General features: G+C 42.4%; 1 protein-coding gene across 1 annotated transcript; it reads right to left on the bottom strand.

Moving 5' to 3' along the window:
* Positions 1-559: 559 nt before the first annotated feature.
* MTMR6 (myotubularin related protein 6) lies at positions 560-23,385 on the bottom strand. Its single transcript, XM_063127029.1, has 14 exons — positions 23,213-23,385; positions 14,315-14,431; positions 12,626-12,788; positions 12,361-12,518; positions 11,519-11,647; positions 10,557-10,691; positions 9,408-9,540; positions 9,087-9,196; positions 7,927-8,052; positions 7,309-7,358; positions 5,760-5,960; positions 4,197-4,331; positions 3,987-4,113; positions 560-2,978 (listed from the first exon to the last, which is right to left on the bottom strand). Exons 1-14 carry the CDS (start codon positions 23,234-23,236, stop codon positions 2,718-2,720), a joined length of 1,869 nt encoding a protein of 622 aa, XP_062983099.1. The 5' UTR covers positions 23,237-23,385; the 3' UTR covers positions 560-2,717.
* Between the last annotated feature and the right edge of the window lie 921 nt (positions 23,386-24,306).

The following is a 24,306-nucleotide window of genomic DNA, read 5'->3' as shown; positions in this document are numbered from 1 at the left end:
AAAGGGAATTTCAGCAGGTGTCATTTGTATATATGGAGAACCTGGTGAAATTCCCTCTTCATCACAACAGTTAAAGTGCAGGAGCTATACTAGAGTGTCCAGATTTAAAAGAGGGCAGGACACCTGCAGCTTTAACTGTTGTGATAAAGAGGAAATTTCACCAAGTTCCCCATATATACAAATGACACCTGCAGAAATTCCCTTTTCAATACAACTGTTAAAGATACAGGAGCCCTGTCCTCCTTTTCATATGGTCACCCTACCACTGGCAGTTATCAGCCCTTAGGGGAGGGAAGTTCTCACTGGAAAGGGTTAAACCTCCCCTGCTTTATGTGCCACAGTCCTGACAATGCCCCCTTATCCCACAGCAGCTATTAGCTATTTTATAAGAATAAAAAATAAGTTCAGGTAAAGCGGTCAGTATCCCATCTAGCTTGGCTCTAAAACATCCATATGACAATGCTGGTTTAAAAAGCTAATTCTATAGCTCCACAACAAGCTGGATATGAAGCCACCCATGGGTTAATTTTCGCAATATAAAAATACAACAAGAGACAAGTGTGATGACAACATTTAGTCTTGTATTTTCAGTGTTTCAGGTAACATAGGCGAGTATTCATCCATAGCAGAAGACTAGAGGGACAAACAACCAAAAGGTACGCATTTCTCTGCTCTCGTACCTTTCCACAGTCAGTCTCAATGCAAAATCCACACCATGCCTAAAATGGCAAAAACATGAGAACATACACAAGGTTTACTACACTGAATGCTGGATCCCCCTTTCCCCACCCAGCCAGAATCTGTGGACAAGTAAGCCTTCAGCTTGCTCCCTCTTTATACATGTCATAATGCAAAATTGGTAACTCCTTAAAATACTTGGGCTAAGCTTCACCACCCTCCCCTCCCCTCCCCTCCCCCACTATACAATAATGACCTGATTTGCCGTTGTTATTAAAACCTGGATCCCAACTAAGGCAGAGGGAAATACAGGCAACTGTGTCAAGTTTTGTGTGGTGCGTTGGCAGTTTTGATCAAACAGCCATCAGGGATTAGAGTGAGTCTAAACTAATTTTCACTCAGAGCCAAATAAGCAATTGATCCCTTGGGTATAAATTAGCCAACTGCACCACCTAGGGAGCTTAATACCGCCAAGACATGCATGTTTATAATCTCAGCTCTCAAAGCTCATTTCCTTTCCTCCGTTCGGACAATAAAAACAAATTGGGAATAGCAAAAAGAGGCATCAAAAGCGAATCCATTCCCTTTTCTGGGGAAGCGGTAACAAAGACATTAGGGAAACATTTGATTTTCCTATGCGAGGCACACAGTATAACCCTACTAACTAAGCCTTCTGGTTAAGTAGAGATCACTTCAATCCCAGGTGGTATCCTGTACCCTGAGGATATGAATATTAATGGCTTTTCAAAGCAAGTGGCTTTAGAGAACCTGCAGCCAGCTGGCCTGTAAACCTGGTGCTTATTTCTCTCTCAATTTCAAAACAAGAATGGTTGCCATCATCATTCAAGGGATCTTATTTGCAGATGTGATTAAATGTAGCATTTTTACTAATTAAAAGTGAGCTGCTTTTTCTGTGTTGTGTGTTTTAAAAAAAACAGATTTACAAAATGAACAAGAATCCTGTAGATGACCACCTAGGGATTCAAACCTTTAAAAACAGGTACTGTTCCTAGAATGGACCTTTTTTTGGGGGGGGGGGGGGATGTCCAAACTATTTTATGCGCAGTTGCCAAATCTGTAAAGTCTGAAAGTTTGACCAGTCTGACACACAGCTTTTGTTTAGTACCAGTTCTGTTTTGATCACACAGCCTGAAACATTTTTGTTCCTTTCATGGGCATAGATTATACGTCTTAACACTTAGGTTGTCTTTCACCTAGCCAGGTAAGAATCTGAAAGATTCACCGCCTCCAGGGTACAATTTCAATCCATTAACAATCCAAGTAACCAATTTTCCTGATATTTATAAAAAGACATTTAAAAACGAGAGACTGGAATTCCACACGTGCTGATGCACACTAACATGCCAATAGATAAAATCTATGGAGCATTTCTCTCTCTCTCTCTCCCCTCCACCCACCCTCTCCCTCTTATCTGAAAACCTCATGGAATTATTTTGAAGGAAACTAATTTCAAAAAGGCATTGTGCATACTCTGGGGGTATGGTGGAGTCTTTTCCTCTCAAAGAAAAAAGCAGACTGAAAAATGTAAGCATAGTTTGAGATACAGTACTTTCAATGGCATTTGAGATGTCAGAAATTAGCAGCAGGCAACAGATTAGATAAGAGCAGGCATACACTGCACATATATACGTTCAGTGGACCCTATAAGTAGTCCATTATGTCCAAGAAGTCCACCTTCAAAGACCATTAACCATTTGGCAACAGATACATTAAATAACATTCTGAGTTATCTAGTGCAAACGATAAGTTTGTTATATTAAACCACTTCCTTTTCTTAGTTCTTTAAGCCACAAAAGGTTTACTAAGTTCTCCACCTCTCTTCCAATATTGTTAGATTTGATTCCTTCTCACAAGAATAGCGTTTCCTTAGCCACTAGTGTGCCGTTCTAAGTTTACATGAATGAGGCTCTCTATTACACAAATCAGTTTTTGGTCATACTCCTGGAGAACAGGCTCACAATGCCCCGTGCTTGAATTCCAGTCTTTTCAGAAAGACAGAGCAGGGCTCCGCCTGACATTTAACACGTCATTCTTGCCACACCGTACTCCAGACTGACGACATTAGGCTCCGTCTTGGAGAGCTCTTCCATATACTCGCTGTACCGGTTATCTGCTGCGTTGGAGCCCTCTATCGTTCGAATGCAGTCATTCCCATGCAAGAGAGGCTGCTCTTTCTTAAAGCACTGGGGCGTTTTAAGGACGGGGGACACAGGATGAACAGATCGCAAAGTTTCCTTAGTGAAGGCTGTATCCAATTCCTTCTTTACATGGCCTAGTTTCTGGGATTTAAAAGAATAATTCAAAATTAGTTGTTACTTGACCTTTTCCTTTTCTACCTGTCCAGATCCAAGTGAAATGTTGCTCACAGCCAGTCCCCCAACCCACAGGACTCCTCATCTTCCCTGGGAACATAAGACACTGCCTTATACCCAGCCTAACCATTTGTTTATCTAGCTGCTCTGCTCCAATTGGCAGGGGATCCCCTGGATCTAACAACAACAACAACTAATTTATTTCTTGCCCACCTCTCCATTTTGATCGAGGCGGGGAACAACAATAAATGATAAAATACATAATACTCAACTAAAACATAATATACATTGTTAAAAACATCCTAAAAAACATCCTAAAAACATTTTAAAAACATCTTACAATTCCACTGGATAGGTCTAATAATAGGTGAAGGTCCTTCCCGGCCTGCAGCCAGTGATCATTTTAACTGGAGAGTGCTCTACCACTGAACTATGATTCCCTATGCTGCCTTCCTACAACATCAAGTCCTTCATCTTTCTTGCATCTTTGTTGCTCAGGTACATGCTTCAAGGCAGTATCTGAAAGGGGACTCTTTGCTTATCTGCTTATCTGCATTTGTAGCCAACACCCCTAGCTAACTGTCTAGGGTTAGCATGAGCAACGCTGGCCCTAGAGACTAATCCTGCAAACCATTAGAAGCTCAACTTCAATACCAAGTTATACTATTCAAAAGAATTGACATGTATGGCAAATGGATTAAAAACTGAACATGAAAAGTGTCTTGTAACTCTCCCTTTAGGGCAAACTCCTCTCCTTGATCCAATCCACTTGTGCGAAAGTATTCTTGAATGGGCCAGGAGGTAGAGTGTTAACCTCCTCTTAACAAATTTGAAAGCTCCCAATATTCACAAAGGCAATGCAAAGAAAATATCATTGAAAAGGAAATGTATAGGGATGAAGTTCTGATTTTTATTAACTTTGCAGGAGGAAAGCAGACCTATGTTGGGGACAGAAATAAAATCGCTAATACTCACAGCTTCCAGTTCCTTAATGTCTTTCTCCAGTAGTTTATTTTGCTCACTCATGCTCATGACATGGCTGAGCACAGATTGCCTGGGATGCATGGTGTGATCAAACTGATGATACATGTTTCTCCAAAACCTGCATGCAACAACCAGAATATTATGTAAATACAGGATTCTAGTTGCAAGAGCATGCAAAATAAAAATGTAATTCAAACTTACTTAAAATTAAAGGATACTGTGTCAGGCTCCAGAACCGTAAGCGACTCAGAAAAATTCTCATTGTAGACGGGGTTTAGATATTTCTCATGCTCATCCAGAAGGAAAGGCCACAGTGAATAAGTCTTCTCTTTCAATCTTAAGGCAAGAAGAACTTGGAGTCAATAACTGTCTACAGCTAAAGAACTTTAGGACCCTATCACAGTGGAAAACTACACACAATGTGAGAGATCTATGATCAGGAACCAGCCATGGGGGAGATGAGGCAGAATTGGATTATGGCTGCAGTGCTGGAAGAGAGGTTCTCTTTTAAACCGTCCTTCTCCACCACCGCTGGTTCTTTTATTTATCATTTCTACTGTATATGGCATTTCTGTACTGCTTTTCTGAAGCCAACCAAGGTGGTTTACAAAACATTCAGGAAATAGGAACCATAACCATTTGGTTAACAATGTTTTTAACATTTCACTAAAACATAGACTGAGTTCAAACAACACAGTAACCAATGGTGGTTTAAATAGTCGACGGTTGGTTATTTAACCCACCATGGATTATTGTGTCGTGTGGAAGGAGTTTTTTTTAACCAACGGTTGGTTATTTGGCCGAAACAACCAGCGCAAATAACCAATGCTGTGCAAAGTTGGCTATTTGAACCACCATTAGTTATTGTGTTGTGTGGAGGACACTGTTGGTTATTTCCTTGGCCACCGTTGATTATTTCATCAGCCACAGAGTTGCAAGGCAAGAGCGGTCAAAGAGGTGGCTGCCGCTCTAGTCTAGCTGGGATAGATTTTTGGCAGCAATGGCTGATGGGATACTAGCGGGAGGACGGAGTGGGGAGAGAGGACAGGGAATGAGTGAGTCAACTCAGCATGGACTGATAATCAAATCAATGCTGATCCTACTCTGATCCTACATTATCATCATGTTGTCTGGGGAGTACCCCCTCAATAAACAACTGTCAAGTTGATTATTACCCCACCGTTGACTATCGTGTTGTCTGAATGCAGCCATAATAAAACATTAAAAATGAACCTTAGCAACCCTAACCATTTAAAAGGCCAAGTTCAAAACATCTGTCTGGACCCCCTTCCGGAATGCACAGAGAGTGTTTACCCAATTTAGGAGTGTAAAGAGATAATTCAATTTAGATACTTCTCTTCCCCTTCCCTTATCCACTATGGAAAATAGCTTCTTGGGGGTGAGGAATTTAAATAAGTGAAATGGCATGCAGGTCGCAGGGGGCAGGGGAAGAGAGATTGGAAGGAGAATGAGGTTCACATAATCTTCTCCCTTGCTAAAAGAAATACATTCCCAGAAGATTTTGCAAGTATAAGAAACATGTTCCTTATATAGGCGTTGATTCAGTTTTTGTTCCATTAGAAAGGTGATTCCTGAGCGTCTGCCATGATGAGAACCACTGGCTGCTTTGCCATCCAGCAAGGCGCATTGCCCTCCACCACAGATCTTATCTGATGGCTGCATATTTAATAACCCCATGGGAAGACTCCCTGGCTCCTCTTGCTGGAAAAGAGCAGGGGTTCAGTTCTGTGTAGGAAGACCTACCTTAGTTCTTCTCGGTCTTTTTGGCAGTTTCCAATGAAGTTTCCAAACTGGCACGAATGGACGTGTTCATGGATCTGAAGGAGAAAAGCCTCGTTGTACTCAAAGGCTTGCGGGAACTGTTCCGTCAGGTGCCAGACACTTTCTAAAAACTGGGTGAAGACTGGTGAGATTTCCTTTGGGTCACCATCCAGTTGTCCATACCTATGAAATATATTCCATGTTAATGATGCAGACAGAATACTGTATTTCCCACCCACCCCACCAGACCGTATGGGATCATTAGCAAAGCAGCCTCTCTTGATACATGTATATATTGGTCCAGAAAGAAAGACATTACAGTTTCAAGAAGACAAATCCGGGGTAGTTACAGGACTGTAATACACACAAGATATCTCCTCCTGCTTCCATATGTTTAGTTTCATCTATGTGACAATGGTTGGTGAACACAAACAAAACAAAAATTATTGGCTTACTTGAAATTACTTGATCCAAAGAGCTTACCTAAGGCATTCCTCATGGAATTTTTGACTTTTCTTTAAACAACACATTCTGTTCCATAGAAGAGCTTGCTTTTAGGAAACCCCAAGTCATTTCAAAAGCAGTTTTGTCTTGTGGTAGGGTGTGTGCGTGTGGTGGCCAAATGGACTGCTACTTGAAACACTCAAGCCCACAGCCTCATTGGGCATACAGTACTAGTTGTGCATTTCTGGACCATAGCTGCTGTATAAGCAATTACGGCTGTGTTATTCAGAGAAATATATGCTGAGCCGAGGAAAACCCACTTATAAAATTAAACAAAATGGGAAACAGGAAGTTGAGATCTTCAGGAAGGAGGCCAGATTTTTAGATATGAATAGCTTCCCTGGAACTTCATATGCAGAAGTATATGTGTCTGCTTAAGCCATATACATAGGGCACTATCCAGTTCAATGCTAGCGCTAATGTAAATGATGTGCTATCGGGAATTACCTTTAGGCACAACACCAATAGCATTTGCTGGAGCAACACGTTTCCCCAGAAAAGCCATTGTACCAGCAAATACTATCAGCGTTGTCTTAGAGGTGTTTTATGCAAGTGAAGCATCATTTACATTAGCAGAAGTATCACAGTGGATATTGCTTATGATTCTGAGAGAGACAGAGAGACAGAGACTGACCACATGAGCATAACTTGCAGCTCATTATCGGAAGCTGTAAGTCCAAGTTAACCAGTGATACCATGAGACACAGGAGGGATGCTAAGAGCCAGGAGAGGGCTCTGCAATGGTCAAGGGAACTAACATTTTCTGAGTATTTGGGGTTGGGTAGTACAATAAGAAATAGGGATACCAGAATGCAGGGGCTCTGTCAGCTCCAAGATCATTTCCTGGACTTAGTAAAGTCGTTTGGGGCATTTCCCCAAACAAAGAAAAATACTTCTTCTGGCCTAAAAATAGCCATGTCTCTATAAGATTACAAAGATGCAGTCATATAATCCAAATATTAATTTAACATGATGAAGTATCAAAAAAAAATCACACACACAGCATCTTTGAAGGAAAAGACCTTACCTGTCTGAAAATTTGTGTCCAAAAGCAATCCAATCTTTCTCAACTAAAACCTAGGGGAAAAGAAGGCATTAGCCATTCTCCTACTTTTATGCTGTAGGTTTTATTTTAGATAATATCCCCCAGGACAAAGTTCTCAGTTCAGCTTTCTTGGTTTGTTTGTTCAAAACATCAAAGCAGGAACAGAAGAATCTCAACTCAAATGTATATTAGATTAAAGTCTAGTGTCAGAGTCACAAAAGACATAGCATTGATTCAATCAATAGGTTTAGTATTCAAAATTATTATTCAAACCAACATTTTCCAGCACAGCACTAAGGAATTACAAATTGATTTCCCTTAGGTGCTTAAGGTATTATTGAAATTCACCATTATTTTAAAATGCAGGTCAATACTGAATTTTGTCTTCTACAAATTTAAGTTTTATCTGTCTTAAAACATAAGACAGTTTCCTCCATATATAGCAAGATGTTTTTTATCCCTATTTTTTATTAAGATGAGCAAACTCCAGTCTAATCTGCAACATTAACTCCAAAAGATTTATCACTTTGTGCAACCACTAAGTTGTTCAAAGTAATCCTGTTTTAACATGCGTCAACTCAGTTTGCTTTGAGTACCTACCATGAATCCTTTGATTGTCCTATAAAATGGATCCAACAACAAAGAACCAAGGGAACACACTTGAGACGTCCGGTCCCAGCCATCGGAGCAATGTACTAACACGCTTGCACGCTCGAGAGCGATGGCCTGTGAAAAGGACAAGGTCTTAATAAAATGTGGATAACATGGAGGAAAAGAAATTCAGGTGTTCAGTTTGACTGAGATGCGTAGCTTAATCCAATTTCAGCAACAGCCTTTAGGCATCACCTTCTGGTGCACACAGTTGCCCTGCACTTGAATCTGCCCTAAGAGTGCAATAGGTTGTTGCTCCAGGGTGCATTTACAGCCAATTGCCTGAGGAGGTAAGAACATAAGAACAGCCCTGCTGGATCAGACCAAAGGTCCATCTAGTCCACCAGTCTGTTCACACAGTGGTCAAGCAGCTGCTCATGGGAAACCCACAAGCATGAGTGCAACAGCACCCTCCTGGCCCAAGTTCCCCAGCAACTGGTGTACATAGGCACATTGCCTCTGGTGCTGGAGGTAGCATAGAGCCAACAGGCCTAGTAGCCATTGATAGCCTTCTCCATGAATTTGTCCAATCCCCTTTTAAAGCCATTTGAAGGGGAGGCCATTACTAGGTAAAAGTTAATCAAGACCACTTACTCTTCCCCATCCAAATGTCATAAGGTGATCAGAACTGCTGATTCGGACGGCGTTGACCACATTACCTTCAGAACCTAGGGGGCTGCCTTATACCACATCTGACTATTTGTTAATAGAGCCCAGTGTTGCTTGCTCTGACTGGAAGCAGAAATCTCGGATCGCAAGCAGAGGTCTTTCACATCACTTGCTACCTGATCCTTTTTTTAACTCAAGGTGCCAGGGACTGAACCCTGGGACCTCCTGCAATGCGTCTGCTCTACTACTGAGCTATGGTCCAGCCCCAAATAGTGGGGAGCGGGGGACTCCATGAACATGTCAGCATCACCTCCTGCAGTTCCCCGGATTTGGGGCCAGAAATTATTTCTTTACTAAGGCAGGAAGAACATTCTGCTGGGGTATTGGTACTTTTGGTAACGTGGCCTAGAATGTAACTAAGCTTGCTGAGTACAAGCTGACTTTATAAGGGTATAACATGGGTACCCACCACTTTCCACAAATTAAACAATGGTAATTACTTTGGCTAAGAAGATAGCAGCATCCAACACCGCTTTGATGTGTCGCAACCATCCAGAGCTCTCCAAACCAGACAGAAAATCATTGACTGTTAGGCCTCTTGTTCCACAGACTAAAATGGAAAGGAACTCCATGGTTAAACTCAAATAGTAACAGTTCTTTCTAGAGGATCCAAATGTTATCCTCTTTTTTTAAGTCAAAAGTGTCTCAAGAAATACAGTTCATTCTTGCAATTACAACCCCACTTTAAAGGGGTACATGAGTGATTCTTTTCTGGCAATGATCCAATGATTTGTACTCGTTAGGAGCACATGCACGCATACCTTCCAAAAGCTTCTGCAGGCTGGACCTCATTACATGGATGTTTTCAATTCCAACAAACTGGAATCTAATATTGGAATAGTTGTCTTCGTTTTCATAGCCTTTACCTGCCGCTCTGTTCGCCAATGCATTCAGCTTAAAGAAAAGGAAAACAAAGTAGTCACAATGTCAGAAAGAAAGCAACTTTTGATTAATATATTCCGTGATGTGCTTCCTGAACTGTGCATATTTGAGAGTGAAGAAGATTATGACCATTTGATTAGTTGGGCTCCCAGACCAACTGCTTTTCTTGATGATTTCCTCCCTCCTGCACCAAGTCACTGGTCACATTGAATCCCAATTACCTGCATGTTACCTGGTAGGGAATATTACCAGGTTTAGAGGAAGTGCCAGAAGCCATCCTCCTCACATTGTAATGTCAGACTGCATGTTACCTAGCACAGGAAATCTGGACTGGACCACTTATCATAGCCAGAGAGGCTGGATGATAGTATTTTCAATGAGGAGCGGTATATAAATATTCTAAATAAATAAATAAATAAATAATACTGCCCAAACCCAGTATACTATGGCTCTGATGCAAAGGTGTACTTTAGGTGCCTCCAGTAGGATATTCAACTCCCGCAACAGCAGTTCCCAAAACAGTCACAATCTGTTTTGAAAGTCTCCTTTGTTTCCAGACTGGTTTACTATGTGGCATGAAAGGCTGCTATTTTGAGAAACAACAGACCAAATTCTCTTGGAGCACAGAATGGCTGTGTTCAGAAGACACTTTAAACCATGAATTTAACCATGGTGAATAAAGCAAAAGAGCCTTATTCACTGTGGTTCAAGCCATGGTTTAACGTGTCTTCTGAACACGGCCAATTAGTTGTATAGTTCTTTGGATTCTGGCCAGGGACTTCGGTCAGGTAACTCCTGCCAAAACGGAAGTACACAAACATTGTGGTATACATGGGTACAAAAGCCACAGATATTTTATTGCTGTTCTCAGGATCAAGCTGAGAACTGATCAAACTCGCTCCAAACAAAAATGGCAACCTAACAACAAAGCACCATTGAGTCAACAGTAATCCCACCTTATTCCTTCCCATCTCAGAACAACAGTATCACCTAACACTGAAAATTAACTAGAAACGAGAGACACATACTTTAGGCCTGGTGTCCACGACATACATATAGCTACTAGCAGGAGTGGCTTTACTGATTTCTTGCAACATCTGCTCGTCCTCCAGACATCTGGCACTGAAGCCTGAGAGAGGCTGACTACATCTGCAAATGGCAGCCTAGTGAGAAGACGGAGGGGGCAAATAGAAGAACAAGGTAACAGATCAAAAGAGAGCACTTTAGAAGACATAAATAGCATGGCCAGATCTTAGTTGAGTATTTCGTTCTCTAACAAGAGAAAAGGAAAACCAGAGCCATGATGCTCTGGACACTGAACATGCAATACCTTCAAAAGAAAAATCTAAAAACTAAAATGTTTTAAAGGGTTTATGGGTAGGAAACACACTCCCCAACTCTCTGGAACAAATTTTAAGGTGTCTGGGGGAGGGGGAATGCCTCCCTCCTGGTTCTACTGATGAAACTGAATTTCACCCATGGTTTCCACCGTCACAGGCAGAGAGGTTTTGCCCAAATTCAGTGACGAAGCTGGAGATCTGAGATGACAGATTAGTTTCTTTAAAAAGGGATACCTACAGATTGCATTATAAACACAAGTATATTTACAAATGTAGTTGATTTCAGATCAGGTTCAATGCCGAAGTCATATTTACTTGTTTTCTAGGCATCTCACATGACATTAGTTATAGGTTCAAACTTCCCCCATAAAGGAATGTGCGTGGATCAATTCTTGAAGTTTTATTTTTTCAACTAGTATGAATAATTGCTATATACGAAACCAAGTTAGGTTCCATTTCTGGACCTTTATCAAAATTAGTAGAGACACAGACACCAAGTTAAGCAGGTCTTAGCGTATTGTTACGTAGCACTAATTCGTCAAGCTACAATAGATCTAGGCACCTAATGCTACTGTACTTACCCTCTTGTCTTTTCCTGTGTTGGAAAATAGCCTTTAGCCCACTTGCACTGAAAGGAAATCAGACTATACCTCATTATCTTTATGATAATATGACAGCACAGGGAATCTTCCTTTGCTTCGGAATTTAGAACTGCCAACTATTATATGCTTGCTTGCAGTCCTGGGAACATAAAGTTCTCTGGGATATGTCTCACAGATCTGAGGGAGGAAAAGGAACTGTAAGAAACTTCATTCATTTTGATATGGTGTGCAAGTAGTGCCATCTACTGAAATCAATGGGGCAGAGCACAACCTGCATGCCAGAAATAGCTGGATTGGGATCACTATCTAGAAGGCTTCCGAATACAGGATCCTAGGAAGCTGCATTATACGGAGTCAGACCATTGGTCCGTCTAGCCCAGTATTGTTGACACTGACTGGGAGAGGTTAGTTTCTGGAAGGGGCACAACCTGTCACTTCCATAAATGGGCGTTTTGCTCGTTTCAGGGCTTGACCCTCGAAGCGCTTTATCGTGTACATGTCGGCTCCAGCGGAGCATGCACCAGGAATGGTGGGCCTGGCTGCCTGCACAAGGACATGATGGGATCTGCCCCTTCAAAGCAACTGAAAAATTATTGCAAGAAGCAAGGTTTCCAGACAGTGCCTTGGACAGAGAATTATAAACTGAAGACAAGGAATAGATGACACTGTTATTCCAGCACCAAGGGCAAAAACAGATGCTCCTCCCCGTAGACTTCAATTTATAGAAATCTAAAGCACACACCACACAGGCCCATTCGAAGTCTATCCATCCCACACGTGAGCTTATTTTAGCATTCAAAGCCAATGAGGGCCACAGAGCAATGCAAAATGAGAAAGAACTAAAAATGTGGAACACACAAACATAAATGCATGACCTTATCATCTATTACCTTATAATCACGATTTGCGTCTGTCAACTGCCAGTTAGAGTCAGCCACACCCATGCGATTGTACTCATCTGCTAAGTCAATCAGCTGCCAGCCTCGCACTCTCTCCGCCTCGTTTTGCTTTGGATTGTATGAGAAGGCATACAGTTCATCATATCTTGCTAAAACGAACCAGGAAGGGAGGGAAAAATAGAAAGGAGTCTGACCCCTGCGGTCTAGTTTTGCGAGGACAAGTATCGCATCACAATGAAGAAGGCAGTCGCCCTACCTGGCCTCGAAAGCTGGAGCAATGAGTTATAAATATCATGGCAATCCCTTTCTCTGGGTACAATGAAGTGGACTATCCTGAAGTTCTTGCATTGGATCACCAAGGGGCAGCCGGAAGTAGTCAAGGCAAGTTTCTCCACGGCAGCAATATGATGGTGCAGTATCTGTAGCACACAAGAGTCCACAGAGGGTGACTAATTCAACAGTGATGCTCAATGGCGCTTTCTTCAACCTTGGTTTCCACGGAAGAACTAGGCAATCTACATGTTAACTACAACGGTTCAAGGGATCATGTCAAAGGTGCTTTTTGAGCAACTTTAGCTACACCCAGAGGAATGCTTTGACTTTTTTTTTAATACACATACTCCCTGCATCATGAATTATATTTGAAGACTCTCCTCAGATTCAAAAGCCCTATGAGGAGAGACTGAAAGAACTGGGCATTTTTAGCCTTGAGAAGAGAAGACTGTGGAGAGACATGATAGCACTCTTCAAGTACTTGAAAGGTTGTTACACAGAGGAGGGACAGGATCTCTTCTCAGTCCTCCCAGAGTGCAGGACACGAAATAATGGGCTCAAGTTCCAGGAAGCCAGATTCCGGCTGGACATCAGGAAAAACTTCCTTACCATTAGAGCAGTATGACAATGGAACTAGTTACCTAGGGAGGTGATGGGCTCTGCTACACTAGATGCATTCAAAGGCAGCTGGACAGCAATCTGTCATGTATGTTTTAAGGTGGATTCCTGAATTGAGTGGGGGGTTGGGCTCGATGGCATTATAGGCCCCTTCCAACTCTACTATTCTATGGCTCTATGATTCTATGTAGAATTTGGGGCAGGGGCTGCTCCTTGAGAACAACATGCAAAGCTCCTTGGGTGCAAAGAGCTAGTTGCATGGATCCTCACTTATATTTATATTAGTTCTGTCACTGAAGTTGACCGTCAACAGCGACAAGGGCAGACACATATACACACACTCCTCCTGATAGGAAGAGAGGAGAAAAGTGGTGGTGGTAAACCACTTACATGGACTAAGGAAGAATAATCAGAGATTTGTTCATAAATTCTCAAAATTATCTTTCATTTAAAGGATTAAAATTAAGATACTAAAGGGAAAATTATTCAGAACTCACAGAAAATGATGAAATTTAAATAGCTAGACCAGTATGGGATAATCAGCACACTTTAAAAAAAAATCAGTATGAAAAATGAAACTGTTGCAGTGCTATGAACAGAGGAAGATAATTATGTGCTTTGGGATGGGGACTGACATTTCAATATGCTTTAGTGCTAAACACCATGCAGATATAGGAATGGTATCTGGGCAACTGGCCTGAACCATGTGAGATCAATGAAATCATTCCACCCCTCCTGGTTCCGTAGGAGGGAAGCTAGAGCCTGGGATTCTTGAAAGAGTAAATTTGCAACACATTAGAATAGATTAGAATTGAAACAATGAGGATCAATCAGGCGGCACAGAGGCCCGTATTCATTTAAAGCAATTACACCTCACATCTCCCATGCTAAAGGCAGCTTACAACAACAATCCACTTATCACAAGCCAGAAGATGGGGAGCCATCTAAATCAGCCCATCTAGGTCTTAGAAGAGACACACACAAAAACAAAAACACAGAATTTGATTCAAGGAGTACACCACACACGAGAGAGAGCGCACTTAAGAATCCTCACCCATGTCTCCTTCTGGCTAGAGTCTATAAATAACAGATGAGTTGCCGTAAGGTAAAGAGTTCCTGTTTGCGACTTGACGCTTGTGCTGAATCGGTCTAATAATTTCACCTGTTCAACCTGTGAGTGGGAGAAAGAAGAAGAGGGAAAAAAAGGTAAACTATGAAGTATACTCTTAACATAGCAGGAGCCTGATTACTCAGTAGATTTAAAGCTATCCTGTACAAGTTACCTACAAACAAAGCAAAAACTTCCAGAAAACAACACTGCTGCTCATTCCATATTTTTGGCGTGAATCGTTTCCAAAAAATTAGTCTGCAAATTGAGTGTCCCTAAGCATCTGCAGAATGCCTTTCCTTTGGGAAGAGAATGCCCTTGTGTCTGTCTAGAGATGGACCACAGTAGTGTACACTGTGAGATCTGTTCCTCTATATCTCTCACCTTCAGACAGGTGGGGTTGGGATACTCTGCAGCCAGAAGTGAAGTAGCGGAAGAGGTTCAGGCTCTAATCCAAAATGGTTAGTTGATCTGTACAACAGTGAGGGAAAGGGACCAACACAAACACATGGACTCTAGTCAAGGTTATTCTAGATCAGGGGTGGAGAGAAGGTAGATCTCTAGATGTTTTGGACTTCAACTGCCAGAAGCCCCTGACAGGATGACCAATAGTCAGGAATGCTGGAGATCTACTTTCTGCCCAGCCCCATCCTAGATCAAGGGTGGGCCACCTGCCATCCTAGGGCCACATGAGGCCCTCAGCCTAATTTTAAAAGGCCTCTGCCAGGGATCAGTGCAGACCCCTGGCAAGAGTAATATGTCCCTTCAGGTAACAAGAGGGAGTAGAAAAGAGAGAGAAAAAGGAGGTGGCCCTGTTGGCTCTTGGCTCTCGCTCCACCAACTGCTGGCTTCAGCCCTGCTCATCACCAGCAAGCAGGCACTGACAGATTACCCATAAGAGAATGCAGCTCTTGACTCAAAAATAGTCCGTCCCCCCGCCCTGTCCTAGATAGTAGAACAAACCACATGCACGATCGTCTTATGAAGGGGAAGATCTGTGTCTGGTAAGTTAACGCAGTGTGCACGACACATCTGCATTTACAGTCCTTAGCCTTCACAGCACATTATTTTTTATATTTCAATACCGCCTTTCCAAAGACATCACCAAAGCGGTGTACAACAAATTACAATACCAGAAAACACCCTGCACCCACCAGCCAGGTGATGTTTTAGTGCTTATCGGTGTGCTATGACCTCTCACACATACACATTAATGCAGAGAACAGCTAAGCTAAAGCATTTCTGGCTTTGCATCTTCCAGTTGTGACAACTAAGAGGACAAAATTCTGGTCATGCCAGGAAAAAGCTGGCTGAGCAGCAACTCTAAATCAAATGGTTCTAGAGGTTATGTTTGCGGTGAGGCCTATAGTGGCAATGCAGCCTCAAGAACAGTAATGGGGTCCACTTGATTCCAGCCAGTCCCTGGGCTTGTTCCAGGGTGGCTGTTAACTGCCAACTCTCTCCTACAATTCCCATCTCTCAAATAGCAATGAACTTATCTGGCAGGAGCAGCTCAGTAACACTGGAACAAGGGCTCCTGATCAGGCAGTTGAGGGCCACTTCTCTTGCACCTCACTTGCATTATAGTTGCTGGGCAGATTTCTCAACAACACAAAACCAATGTATCTACATCCTGTACCTATATATTGAACTGGACAGTATTTAGTTTTGAGTAGACATGTATAGGACTGGGCTCATTTAAAGATTAGGGAGCATAAATTGAGCCCAATCCTATAGATGTCTACTCAGAACTAATTACTGAGCAGCAGCATTAAATAAGACTGTCAGCAACATGAAGAAACATATACATTGTGACCCATACTGTATATATTGTAAACCCGTGGGTATATATGCGTATTGATGTTATAACTCTAGGTTTCAAGGTAAGTAGATCTAGAGTGAGAGAGGTAGGAGTGGCAGGAGGTGTGGAGTGTTTGCATATGTGAGATGTTTGGATGAGGGAGTGTGTGTGTGAGAGATGGGGAGTGCTATATAAACAGAGAGCTGTGCTTGAGTAGTTCAGATAGGGAAATGTTTAGGCCGAGATAGGGCTTGTGGGGAGAGAGAGGGGGGCGTTTGGATAGGGCCTGTGAAGAGACTGATTACGAACAGATAGTGACTCAGATTAGTGCTTGTGGGACTAAATTAGAAAACAGGTGTGTGTGAGAGGAAATACATATATAGAAGCTTTAAAAGTTACTTATTTACTATTTAACATCTTAATGCTGTAATTAATAAATATCTCTTCGTTTTACAAAATCCTATGATAATGGTTTGTGGCTACAAAAGGGTAAAGTAATGGGGAGAATAAATAGGTCAGAGTAAAGCCATTGTGCCCTCGCATCTCACAAAGCACAGGGATTGGACCTCAGGTAAAGGACCTGGTGGCAGTGTTATTGTGTTTTGGCCTTAACAAAAAAGTATTCTCATTGTGAAATAGGCAGAATTGCCACATATATGAAAACGCATGAATGCCAGAACAAAATGTTGCTGTAGATGAGAAGGCACTGTCTAGGGTGACCATATGAAAAGGAGGACAGGGCTCCTGTATCTTTAGCAGTTGCATTGAAAAGAATTTCAGCAGGTGTCATCTGTATGTATGCAGCACCTGGTAAAACTTCCTCTTCATCAGAGAACTTAAAGCTGTTGGAGCCCTGCCCTCTTGATCAGATACAAAAGACGGCAGGGCTCATGTAGCTTTAACTATTGTGATGAAGAGGAAATTTCACCAGGTACTGCATGCATACAAATGACACCTGCTGAAATTCCCTTTTCTATTCAACTGTTAAAGATACAGGAGCCCTGTCCTCCTTTCCATATGGTCACCCTAGCCCTGTTGAAAACAACAGCCCTGTGTTTCCTGCTCTTCTCTTCCTGGTAATAAGTAGCAAAACAAAACATGTGATATGAAGTCACCAACTTCCAGGTTTCCCCAACTTTGCAACTCTTGGCTACCCTTTAGGGATGGGAAACTCAGTACGAATTGATGTTATGCATTTAATTTACTATGGGTTATTGGGAGAGAAGAAGAGGGGATGCCCTTTGTTGCAGCCTCAGCCACACATCTCCTATTATGTCGTACCCTTCTCACAGATTTAGAAACCTATTCAAAAGCAAAGGCTGTACAAGCCACAGGATCTTTCACACAATGTTCCCCCAAAAGAACACAGGTTGGAGAACACTGCTTTGAACGGTAGTGGAGAGCAATTCACCAAGACCAGCCATTTTCAATGTTCTCTAAGGTTTGTTTTGTTTGAATCCCAAGAGAAAGCCTGAAAAACAATCATCATCACACACACAAAGCTGTAATGAAAGATTTGGCAAGGAAACATTCCTCATATTCTCTTGGCAGAGCTGGCTCATTAGTGGTAATTCAGAAGTCTGCTGCTAGACTTCTAACAATGGGACTGCCACTAGATTCAGAGAATGCACTTCTCCTGAACTCTGTGTGCAGCAGAATCTGAAGTCAAGGGAGAATACAGCAGCAGCAACAGAAAATCCTACATCAGCAATGCAGGTAAAGTCCTCAGTATTATCTGATCATCAATATTTTATCTGGCTAAGTTACAAGAAAGGTTTCATGACCAATTATCCAACCTTTTGCTTTTTAACCACACATCAATGTATCTCTTAAAAATGTAGCTTAACCATACATCAGTAACTCTTAAATATTTAGTTATCAGAAATCAGGCTTTCGATCGGCAGTTTCTATTAAGCTCAGAATTAAAGTAGCCTGCTGCAGGCATTATATGCAACCAAGCTATACAATCATTTGAACCATCAACACAGGCTAAATGGATTGCAGGTTGGAAATAAAGTGATCCCTCTGGGGCAGAGACTTGCCCATTTATGAGCAATTGTACTTACCCGGCTTACTCAGTCATCCTGCAATTTTTGATATGCACAAGCTGGACATCAAAAAATATGTAAATATTTGTATCCTCAGAAATGAAGTCTAGCTGTAGAGGTACCTATTTATACAATGTAAAAGTGGGGAAATTTAAAAGATCAAGGTTTTGTAAGTTATAGACTATTATTTTGAAACATGGCATAATTAATTTTTTCCATAAGCTAAATTATGGTTAGACTGTCAGATTATTAATTGTGCAGCCCTTAGGATAATAACTTGAAGAACACCAGCCTAGGAGTCAGCTGAACTCTTTGAGCAGTTGAACTGTTTGCATTGCATGCCAAAAGAGTAAGCAGACAACTCAGAAAAATATAGTCTTAAGGCGTGGCAACTGGGAGAGCCAATTTGGCATAGAAGTCTCTGAAGAACTAGGAAAAATAAAGGAAGAGTTGCACCTATTTTGAACAGACAACACAAACTCAACTTTTAACAGATTCTTCCTTCCAACAGATTACCACTTTAAGACAAATCCATTAGGTTTCAACCCCCTTTTGTGGTGTACATCCTTCCTCCTTAGTTTATGATTATGTAATTGCTCATGACTTTTTCCACTTCCAATATGCAAGGTTTTTTCCCCCAACTTCCTCCACCCGGCATTAGAATGTTTCTTTGAAACATTTGGAATAGCAGAGTAGATTAGCACCTGCTTCCTCTTTCTGTGCTCCCATCTCATATAATTTTGATCTAAGGAGTTAGATACTGCAGATCACTCCACAGGAGGGCATTTCATTGATATTTCATAGTTTGTAGTTCTGATAGAGCATGTTACATTGGCAAATAGTTTATATGGTTTAGAGATCCCAGCATACAGACCACATTTTAGAACAAGATCAGTGATCTTCTGCAATGCAACTGAGCTTTAACTAAAGTAAAGCCGTAAATATTCACAGAGCAAGATTCATATTTTTCATATCTAAACCATAATCTTGGGAGGGGGGTTTAATCCCAACAATTTAAACTCAGTTCTAGCCACATTTTTCTGACTATTCATATAAAGAAACACCTAGTTACTGCTATAGTTTTAAGACTAAAGAGTAGATGGAAGAGATATCTATTTTATCTGCATGCAGATTTGTTTACAATTTCATTAGTTTCATGAGAACTTAATTCTTTTAAAATCTAAAATTTGCATTCAAATTGAAAATAAGCCTCATTAATAACTGTCAAGTATCCATTATGTGGTTTCTACTCAAAAGACTATGGAAAAGAAGTTTGGAGAGTGTTATCCATTTCCAAAACCTATGATCTCGGGGGTGGGGGAACAGGGAGACTCCCTTGGCTGACATCCCTAGCAGAACATCATGCAGGCTACAAGGAGAATGTGGGAAACACCCAATCAAGGGAGAAAAAGGAGTGCAGCCTATCCTAAATTAGACAAAGAATACAAGCCACTCAGATCACTACATTGTAATTTAGGCTGCAGTCCACAAAAACCGATCCATATATTCCTAAGATTAAAATTAAAACGAAGGGAACATCTCCTCAGAGTACATATGAATCCTACAGCATGTGGAAAATGAATCACACAGAGAGGAGTCTTCATTCTTTAGCATTTCATGTGCAAATCTCTTGGTCTCTCTGCCTTGAACTGTTACTGCTAAACATGCCAAGGCTCAAGATGGCCCCCAAGTACATGGCAAAAGGTGATCCGGTTCATATGGAATGTGCAATGGTGCACCATTATGGGCATCAGATGCAGAGCTATAAACTTGTCATGGTCCCAGAAATATTAAACTATGAGTATTGCTTAATATTTTGGCAAAAGGTGGAGTGGGAGAAGAGAGATCAAACAAAGGCTAAGTAAAGGATCTGTCCTTCTGAATTATCCCTCCCTATCACAATGGTTGCTCCAATGACTAAGCCCACTTTTTTGTGTTTGTTTTTGTTAGAGCAGACCAACACTAGGACATCAAAAGGACTGTGGGCCATGGCTTAAGATTCTACTCCTAAACATGCTTACTCAGAAGAAAGCAAAGCTTAATTTGTGTCGGGGGTTTAGCGCTGGCACCTATTATCAGACAATCAACATATGAAGGATGGTGTGTGTGTGTGTGCCTCTGAGTAATTGCAGAGTTGTTTCCCCTTCCCGAACAAGGAATCAACCCCACATCTCAAATCAGGGATGGGGAAAACAAATTTTTACATCTTGATCTTAACCTTGTTTTCATGGAAGTAAGCTCCACAGATTTCAGTGGGATTTACTTGCAAGTTAAATATGTTCAGGGTCCAACCCTTTGTTCATAAAAGATATATTATCTAGGGTGATAATATGGAAAGAAGGACAGGACTCCTGTAACTTTAACAGATGTATTGAAAAGGGAATTTCAGCAGGTGTCATTTGTATGCATGCAGCACCTGGTGAAATGCCCTCTTCATCACAACAGTTAAAGCTGTAATTGCCCTGCCCTCTTTTGTATCTGGTCAAGAGGGCAGGGCTAGTGCAGCTCTAACTGTTGTGATGAAGAGGGAACTTCACCAGGTGCTGCATGCATACAAATGACACCTGCTGCAATTCCCTTTTCAATACAACTGTTAAAGATACAGGAGTCTTGTCCTTTTTCATATAGTCACCCTAGGCTTGGGGCATCTTAAAGAATAAGGCTGCAAACCTAGTATACTTACGAAGACTGAACTTCTAATCTTCCTGCCCATGCCTTCCTCTTCCTGCCTGGTTTCCTCATCCACTGATAATGTTACCATCCACCCTGTTGAGCAGGCATGTAGCACTGGCATCCTTTGTTCCTCATGTTCAGTTCAGGTCATGTCACTTCTTCCTTTTTCATCTGAACAACTGCATTCATCTCCTCTCTGGTCTTTTGTTGTCTCACCTTGGATCCCCCACCGCTACCCAGCACTTTGCTGCCAAAGTTTTCCCGACTGTCTTCATTGCTCTGATCTTCCCACACAGCACTTCTCTTTAAAACCCCTTCACTGGCTTCCTATCTGCTTCTGGATCTGGCACAAACTCCTTATCTTTTCCTTAAAAGCTCATCCCCCCACAGCCTTGCCCCCCTCCACCATATCAATCCCCTGTATTAAGAGAGGGGTCGTAGCTCAACGTTAGAATGCATGCTTTGAATGCAGAAAGTCCTAGGTTTAATCCCTGACATTTCTAGGTAGGAGGGCTGGGAAAGAATCCCGCCGGAAACACTGGATAGCTGCTGCCAGTCAGTGTCTACAATACTGGGCTAGATGGACCAGTCTTGATGGACTCTGCATGAGGCCTATGTTCCTCTCCACTGCTGTAACCCAATATATTCCTGCCCATGACCTTTACTCCTCCAGCTCCACTCTCCAAAGTTTTCCAGGTCCCTCAAAAGACTCCACCTTTTCTCTCTTGCTGCGTGGTATGCTTTGAACAGCCTCCCAGAACACCTGCACCTCTCTTACTTCCTTAAAATCCCTCCTCAAAACCTATCTTTTCTGTGAAGGCTTTAGTACAACCCCTACTTCCCCCATGCCCTGTTACTCAGCCTGTAGTTTAGAATCTAGGTTTTATTCTGGTCGTACTTTTATATTGTAGTTTCAAGCTTTTATATTTTATATTGTTTTATACTGTACTTTGTGGTTTTAATTTCTCTGAACTGCCCAGGGGGCTTCAGCTATTGGGTGGTATAGAAAAGTAATAAATAAATATAACAGGAATATAGGAAGCTGTTTTACACCGAATCAGACCAATGGTCCATTTAGCCCAGTATTGTTGACACTGAGTGGCAGTGACTCTCCAGACCTTCAGGTAGGAATTTTTCCAGCCCTAACGAAGGATGCCCAGGATTGAATTTGGGACCTTCTGTATGCAAAGCAGGTGCTCTACCACTGAGCCATGCCCCCACTCCATTGCTTTCCTATTTATCTCCTGCTTACTTCCTCGGTTTCCCTGTGCTGAATTTTGGACTGTAAACCCCTTAGGGCCGGGACCTGTCCCCTTTGTACTGTGTAAAATCCCAAACACAGAGATGACACATTATTATTATTATTACTATTAAAAATGAACACACCAAGTTACTTCCCAGTAAAAATGTGTTTGTTCTGGTTATATGGCTGCAATCCTATGAATTCTTATCACAAGTCCTTTTGAATTTAGCGAAATTTACTTCTGAGCATACAGAAGATAAGATTACGCTCACAGTTTCTGTGGACTAGAGCCCACCATCATATACACCGGATGAAGTGGGTGGACTCTTGCCTTTGAAAGCTAACATTACAACAAAGACCAAGTCAGCTACAACAAATACACAAACATGTGGCACCTTTAAAATCACCATCGAAGACTAGAACCTGCTTCCTCAAATGTTGGCTTAATATGATGAAACTGGATCTAGTCTGTAAGAGCTTTTGCCAGATCGGTTTGCTTTCTAACGTGCCATGAAACTATTCTGTATGCACGTTTCTGTGACAAACTAAAGGCTGCAACCCTACACACTTCTTACACGGGAGTAGGCTCCACTGAATTCAGTGAAGCTACAATCCCCGCCAGCCTTTCTTGGAAGCAAGCCCCATCGAGCACAACACGGCTTATTTTTGAGTAAGCATGCACAAGATCGGGACCCAGGCCGTTCAGACCCACACCCCGAATTTGCTGCCACCGACTCATTCCAAAGTGTATTTTGCAGTTCGCACAGAAAACGTTAACGGCTAACTGACAGATGAAGTAGAGGCCATTAAATAAACGGGTAACAGAGGCAGGGCAGCCGCCACACCGCGCAAGCTCGCTCCTGGGGCTGCCAGCCGCATCCGAGGGGAGGAGACGGGGCTCCGGCAAGCTCTCTCGGCCGCCTGTCTGGAGGCCCCCGCCGCGGCAACGGAGGAGAACCGCCAGCCCAACTGGGGAGACCGAAGCAGCGGGCTAAAGGAGAAGAGATCTCAGCCCGCCTACGGCGAACGGGCTACCGGACTGGAGGGGCGAGGAGGAGGAAGAGGCGGCGCTCAATTACCTTCGTGGTGCGAATGTGCTCCATGATACCTCCGCGCCCGAGCTAGCTGGCCGCCACCAGGACCCGTAACAGCAGCAGCAATGGGCGGCCACCGCCCCGTCTCCAACTGGCAGCGAACCCGGCGTCTCCAGGAGACGCTTCCTGATGATCGAGTAGGGGCAGAGGGCGGGGAAGCAATAAAAGCGGCCGCGGGTGCGGGGGAGACGGAGTCACTCTCACAGCGACCCCTGTGGCCCGGAAGACCCGGTCAAGAAAAGAGACAAATGCTGGAGAAGCAGTAGCGTAGGGACGGCATCAGACTATACATATGCTTGTATATGTATGTATGTGTGGGTAAAATATACACAGAGAGACAGAGAAAACACGCACACGGAGTAAACTCTAACATAAGAGACTGAAAGAACTGGGCATGTTTAGCCTGGAGAAGAGAAGGCTGAGGGGAGACATGAGAGTTCAAGTACTTGGACGATTGTCACACAGAGGAGGGCCAGGATCTCTTCTCGATCCTCCCAGAGTGCAGGACACGGAATAATGGGCTCAAGTGACAGGAAGCCAGATTCCAGCTGGACATTAGGAAAAACTTCCTGACTGTTAGAGCAGTAAGACAATGGAATCAGTTGCCTAGGGAGGTCGTGGGCTCTCCCACACTAGAGGCCCTTGAGAGGCAGCTGGACAACCACCTGTCAGGGATGCTTTAAGGTGGATTCTTGCATTGAGTATGGGGTTGGACTCTATGGCCTTATATGATTCTATAAGTCCTACTTAGAGTAGACCCATTGAAATGAATCAGACTTGAGTTAATCACAACTAATATAAGACCCATTCATTTCAATGGCTCTACTCGAAGTAGGACTGATGCTGGAGTTTACTCCATGTGTGTTTCTCTCTCTCTCTCCACACACACACACACACACACACACTGTTTTCAAATTTAAATTTGTTTTTAAAGTTTTCAATTATTTTAAAGTTCTTTAAAAAAAATTGAAAGCTTTTTATATACATACATCTCTCTGTGTATGTCCATATATTGTATCTGCATTATACGCATTTAAAAGGCAGAGGAAATTGCTGCAAAGTCCAAGCACCATCTAGGA

The sequence above is a fragment of the Elgaria multicarinata genome, chromosome 5 (assembly GCF_023053635.1).
Source record: "Elgaria multicarinata webbii isolate HBS135686 ecotype San Diego chromosome 5, rElgMul1.1.pri, whole genome shotgun sequence".
NCBI classification, from domain to species: domain Eukaryota; kingdom Metazoa; phylum Chordata; class Lepidosauria; order Squamata; family Anguidae; genus Elgaria; species Elgaria multicarinata.
The sequence above is the reverse complement of the archived record's forward strand: the minus strand, read 5'-3'. Positions and strand labels throughout refer to the sequence as shown.

Bases quoted from the DNA above. Each gene is read 5' to 3' on its own strand.
- MTMR6 (XM_063127029.1), bottom strand. From the start codon at position 23,236: ATGGAGCACATTCGCACCACGAAG. The intron at 10,692-11,518 runs GTATAGTCTGAT...TCTTCTCACTAG, and splicing joins ATTATCATAAAGATAATGAG to GCTGCCATTTGCAGATGTAG. The intron at 4,332-5,759 runs GTAGGTCTTCCT...TCTTGCCTTAAG, and splicing joins AAAGACCGAGAAGAACTAAG to ATTGAAAGAGAAGACTTATT.